The sequence below is a fragment of the Poecilia formosa genome, unplaced genomic scaffold (genome assembly GCF_000485575.1).
Source record: "Poecilia formosa unplaced genomic scaffold, Poecilia_formosa-5.1.2 Scaffold601, whole genome shotgun sequence".
Classification (NCBI taxonomy): domain Eukaryota; kingdom Metazoa; phylum Chordata; class Actinopteri; order Cyprinodontiformes; family Poeciliidae; genus Poecilia; species Poecilia formosa.
The window spans coordinates 209,490-215,645 of record NW_006800540.1 but is presented as its reverse complement, the minus strand read 5'-3'; the positions used below and the strand labels follow the sequence as shown (position 1 = coordinate 215,645).

The window sequence follows — 6,156 nt, the reverse complement described above, 5'->3', positions numbered from 1 at the left end:
ACTCATATATATCAATTAAGCTTAGTTCAACATCTCACTGAGTTCATTTTTTGAGTGCATACTCAGGACAAGTTGCTAGTCAATCATAGTAACCAAACCCAAACTCTAAATTTTGTATTTTTTCCTTCACACTATTAAATAACATTATGTATAAATAAGTATGTCAAGTTTATTTGAATAGCACATTTCAGCAAGGTATTTCAAAGTGATTTACATGAAAAATGCAAAATAAAGAGAAATCATGTTCCTGTTATATAGTTAACCAAAGGCAACTACAAGCAAATTAGTCTTTAGTCTTGATTTAAAGGAGCTCAGTGCTTCATCTGGTTTGCAGTTTTCTGGAAGCTTGCTCCAGATTTGTGGTGTATATACTGTTATTTTCTCTGAGCTACAGGGAGCCTGTGGAAGGACTTTAGAACTGGGTTGATGTGCTCTATCTTCCTAGTTTTATTGAGAACTTCAGCAGCAGCGTTCTGGATCAGCTGCAGCTGGAGGACTGATTTTTTTTTAGCAAGACCTGTGAAGACGCTGTTGCAGTAATGAGTTTCTCTAGATCTTGCTCAGACATTAGTCCTTTAATCCTAGAGATGTGTCTAAGGTGATAGAAGGTTGACTTTGTGAACATCTTTAGCATATTTCCAACAAAAGAACTGTTGTTCTTAAACTGATTCATTTCGGGTACTTTCAAACCTCATTTCTTTGTTGAGAGCTGATGTGTATTTCGATCTGCTTGGGAAATCAAGCATTCATAACTGTCTCTGTAGGTGTCATCCATCAATGACGTCTCTTAGATGATAAATTTTCTCTGTCTGCAGGTTTTCTCCATCGTGGTGTTCAGCTGCATAGTGAACGAGGGTTACATCAACATCGGCAGCGAACGTTTACTGTGCGTCTTTAACAAAAATGCTCATGCCTGTAACTATGGCATGACTGTGGGCGTGGCCTGTTTCCTTGGCAGCATCTGTTTCCTGATCCTGGATGTTTACTTCCCTTCTATGAGTAACCTCAAGGACCGAAAACGAGTGGTGCTGTTCGACCTCATCTTTTCTGGTAGAGATCAAAGACCACAAAATCTTCCTGATTTTTGTGAAGTGATAACAGAAAACCAAAAAATATATATATTAAAGTAGCAGTATTATGTAAAATCGACTTTTTGAGCATTGCATCATCTTATAATGTTATTCTCTCATCAAAATCACACATTGATTCTTTCATGTATGTTTGAGAAATTCTTTAAACTCCATGGCAACCATTCAGCTGTGCAAAACACCTGGTGAACCGAGTGCCACCTTCAAGGACCAAGCTCCTCCCACTCGGTTCCTCAGAGCTGCAGCTTCCAAGCTGAGATTCCACTTACCAGATAATCCCTCCCCAACAACTCCCTCTCTCAGCTCCTTCAGACTAGCCAGCAGTGATTAGCAAACCCTTGCTGAAACTACTGAGCTCATCATAGGAGCTACTTCTCAGTGAAACGTTGGTAAAAACGCTTTTAAAGGGTTAATAGAGCATCGATGTTATGATGACTTCCTATGGGCGGAGTTTCAGAAAGAACAGGAGTTTTTAAAGAGACAAGAGGCCCAATTTTAAGCCATTAAATTCTTAAGTAAATTTTCTTTTAAGTCTTTTGATAAATATATATAGCATTTTTATAACAACTGAAGGTGACATAGTTACTCGATCATGCTATAAAATGGCACAGAGTGCCTGGTAAGTACATAGAACTAAAGAACTAAAGAAAGAAAAATGTGACACAGCTGACTGTGGGGTGATACAAGCAAGAAAATAAATACAGTCCTGTTTTTCTCCTTCAGGAGTGGCCAGCTTCCTGTGGTTTGTTGGATTCTGTTTTCTGGCCAATCAGTGGCAGGCCACGTCTCCAGATGAGCTGCCATTGGCCCAGGGCTCAGACGCTGCCAGAGCTATTATCACGTTTTGCTTCTTTTCAATCCTAAGCTGGGTCTGTACCTTTTTTATTCACATTAAGTACATGCATTACATTTCTTCTTTCTGTTTTCATTATCTTCATCACCATGTGCATTTAACCCACTATATGTTGTCTTGCTTATTGATGCTATTGGAAAGAATCACATTTCTTTCTTCCACTCAAGATAATTATAGGCTTTTGTTTAAGACTCCCCCCACTTTTTCTGTTGTCCAATATTTGAACACACTTTCACACACCAGTGGTATGAATAACCAACAGTATTACAGTTTCACAAATAAAAACATAATTAAATAAATGCATGATTATTTATTCAATATATTGTTTAACTGTGGAGGATGTACACCACCTCTCACCCATTGTTGGTGATAGCTCTTTACCTTTTTCTGTAAGAAGTGTAGAAAGTAAATCAATAGCCGAAAACAAATTTTGAACTAATAAATTGTAACAGATTTACAACAGAATGGATAAAAATAGTGTAATGGTTACTAGCCTTGAAGCTAGCCTTGGCTTGCAGCAAGAAGGTTCTGGGTTTGATTCCTGGCCCAGGGCCTTTCTTCATGGAGTTTGCATGTTCTCCCTGTGCATGGTGGGTTCTCTCCAGGTACTCTGACTTCCTCCCACTGACGGTCAGTTTGATTGATCTCCTAAATTCTCTTTAGGGATGTGTGTGCATGATTGTTTGTCTTGTCTGTCTCTGTGTTGCTCTGCGATGGATTTAGCGACCTGTCCAGGGTGACCCCTCCCCTGACCTGTTGACAACTGGAGATAGGCACCAGTGACCCCACTAGGGATCAGGGTGTAAAGATAATGGATGGATGGGTTTCTGAAGCTTCCATAATGCCTTTATTGAATTTTATTTTTTAACCATGGCAGTCTTTTCAAGTTTCACTAAGATCTAGAAACTTTGAGATGCAGATAGAAATTATGTTCTGGCTTCATCACAGTTTAATAAATAATTGTACCATGGAACATTTGGTGAGCTGTTTTTTACACTTAGATTTAAACGAGGGCAAGAAGAGTTACACGTTAAACCCCCAAATTAACAAAATGGCTAGAATTCCTTTATGATGAATACAAGTGCATTATTTTATCTTACAAGACTATTTTAAGTGATTTGCTCCTTTCTAACTAGATGGAGTTTCTGTTTTGACCAGCAATTGATTTCTGCCAAGATTAAAATGGATTCAGTAGGGTACCTTGTTGTCAACCATTTCTGGGTGGGTGGACATGGGTGTGGCACTGGTCTGGGTGACACGCATCAGTGAGAGCAGCAGATTGTAAGAAGTTGTGTAATCTGCGGAACTGTGTGGCACTTTACAATTTATTGTACCACAGTTTTTATGAACTGATCTCTATTGCAATGACATACCAGTTGGTGGTCTCCCTTAATGCTGTGATGCTTCACTGTCATCTTTGGAGGATTATGCACATATCTGGATTCACTTCAGTATAACAGGGAGTTTATCCTGTTGTTTTAGAATTTGTGAACAGGTATGGTCAAAGTAGAATGCTCCTTCCCCTCAGAGATTATCCAGCATGATCCAACTTCGGGGAGCAAGAGATCAACCTCAGTACATTTGTGTGCTAGCAAAAGGAAGTGTCCAACAGCGACTTAGGCCTTAGGAGGATGACCCTGCCTTCAATCATCCTTGCCAACACACAATCGCTTTGGAATAAGCTGGATTTACAGGCAAATGTTAAGTTACTTATGAAACATAAAAATGTCTGTCTGATTGCCCTGACTGAGACATGGCTCAAGAAGCAGGATGAAGATTTTGAACTGGAAACTGATGACTTTGGAAAACCACTGTGTCTTGACAGACACCCCACAGTGACAGGCCTTTGTCTATGTATTAATAAACAATGGTGAAGCATGAGAATGGCTAGGGATACAAAGTGTACTCCTGACATTGAGTTACTTTGTGTCTTCTTCGCCCTTTTTATTTATCCAGGGAGTTTCTGCAGATATTTGTTACTCTTGCTTATATTCATTCCAGAGCAAATGCTATTAGTGCAACGCAGGATATTGTTGAAACTGTGCATAAGTTGCAGAACATAGCTCATGATGCTCCAAACTTTGTAATGGGTGACTTTAACCACTGTACGATTGAGAAGGGACTCGCAAACTTTCACCAATATGAGGTAGAGACTACCAGATTAGAATCTAGGCATGACAAGAGCCTACCAAACGTGATAAGAACCTGGATCTTTGCTATCATTTCATTAAAGGCACTTACAAAACCTTGCAGAGAGCCCCACTGGGTTTGTCTGACCACTGTGTGGTTTATTTGGCTACAATGTACAAACCTGCTCTGAGAAAAATAAAGCCAGAGTGAACTTTGGTTCATCTTTGAACCAAGGGACTTGTTTATTGATTCCTGTTTGGATTTAAATGAACTGACTGAGACAGTTGCTTCTTGTTTAAATTTTTGTAAGGATCTTATTGCTAAGAGGAATTCAGCTTGTAGTAAAGAGCTGAATAAACAAGTTAAACAGGAACTTAAACTTGCTAAAATAAATTAGAAAAATAAAATACAAAATCTTTTGAGCTGCGACAACTCCCATGTGAAGGTGTTAAATCCTTCCTTTTCTTATGCGTTTGTAGTCTAAGAAAAGCCCTAATACCCTGGGTGGAAAGTCAGAAATTACCAATGATTTGAATTTTTTTTTAAAATAATGTTAGCAAAGAGAATGTTAACTATGGACTAGCTGAATACAGAAGTGATGCCCCAGCAAAGTCGGCCACTTTAATTAATATAAATGCTGGCATGGTTGAGCTCTGTCGGAAAATTAAAGAGAGGAAGAGTCCAGGACCAGATAAAATTGGGTGCAGACTCTTAAAGCGCTGTCCTATAGCTGCTGTCATTTTTTCTTTCATCTTCAAAATGTCTCTCCAGCTTCACCTAGTGCCAGAACTTTGGAAAGATTCAGTTATTGTAACTGTGGCCAAATATAGAGCACCTAAGACACAAAATGATTTCTGTCAGGTTGCTCTTACTTCCCTCGTTATGAAATCTTATGAGAAGATTATAAAAGCTGAGATTGTGAAGACAACCTTAAGTAGCTTAGCTTAGTAGCTGCTATAGAGCTGGTAGAAGTGTTGATGGTGTCAACACTCTACTTCAACAGGTCTTGGATCCTGTAGATGGGACAAAACATTTTAGCTGTTTCCTTTTTATTGACTTTTCCTCTGCTTTTAACTGTATTCAACCCCACATTGTAGCCACACATCTTTTAGGCAGACTTCACATTAATTGAGATTTAGTTTTTTTGTTAGTTGATTTTTTAACAAACAAACCCCTGAGGGTGATGATTAATGGTGTTTTCCCTGATGTACTTTTATCTTCTTCCGGCTCCCCTCGGAGCCATGTCTTTTCACCACTTTCATTCAATTTATAATGAGTGTTGGAGTCATAATAAGAGCAGGTACATTATAAATTTTGCTGATGACACTGTAATTGTGTATGTGCTTGATGGCCAGGATTGTGACCATGGGTCTGTGATGAAAGATTTTAGTGACTGGTGTGAGCGCTCATTTCTGGATCTGAATGTGCTTAAAATCAAAGAGATGTAGTTGATTTTAGGAAGAAGCCTCCACCTTGTTTTCCAGATTCATTCATGGACAGGCTGTTGAGGCTGTACAGTATTACAAATATCTTGGGACAATTATCGGCAACTGCTTAACTTTTGAGAAAAATACAGGTGCTTGTATTTCTATCCGAAATTATGGAGTGTGAATGTTGACAGTGTTTTTATGAAAATGTTTTACTCTTGACTTATCAAATTGGTTTTAACATTTTTTTAATTTGTTGGTTTGAGTCACTTACCCTGAAAAAAAAAAATAAACAGATGACATCATCATCAACAAACAGCATCACAAAAATGTGTAGTACAATGATAGGGATAAGTCTGGTAGAGCTTCCCTAGCTCTTCAGAACCAGAGAAACAACGAAGGCCAAAGTGATCCTCATCACCCTCTTCATCACCATTACAGGCAACAGAAGGCAACAGCCTTCTGCTCGCAGATACATGGTGATTAAATGTAACATAAAACAACATAAATGTTCTTTTAACGCCGTTGGTGTCCGTCTCATTAATAAATTGAGATAAGCCTAAACAAACTGTGGTGGTATAAAACTGTTCCGTGTCTTAGATGGATGTTGTGGAGGGGAGCAATTTGCTTTGATGTCTGCAAAGCAAATTGCTCCCCT

The 6,156-nt window shown here is 38.7% G+C and overlaps 1 protein-coding gene across 1 annotated transcript in view; it reads left to right on the top strand.

Annotated features, from left to right (window-relative positions):
- LOC103130040 (synaptogyrin-3-like) overlaps window positions 1-6,156 on the top strand; it is a 30,053-nt gene that overhangs the window by 1,470 nt on the left and 22,427 nt on the right. The window contains exons 2-3 of the mRNA XM_007541317.2: window positions 816-1,050; window positions 1,812-1,957. Of these exons, the coding sequence (XP_007541379.1) occupies window positions 816-1,050; window positions 1,812-1,957 (381 nt within the window). The remainder of the gene's footprint in view (window positions 1-815; window positions 1,051-1,811; window positions 1,958-6,156) is intronic.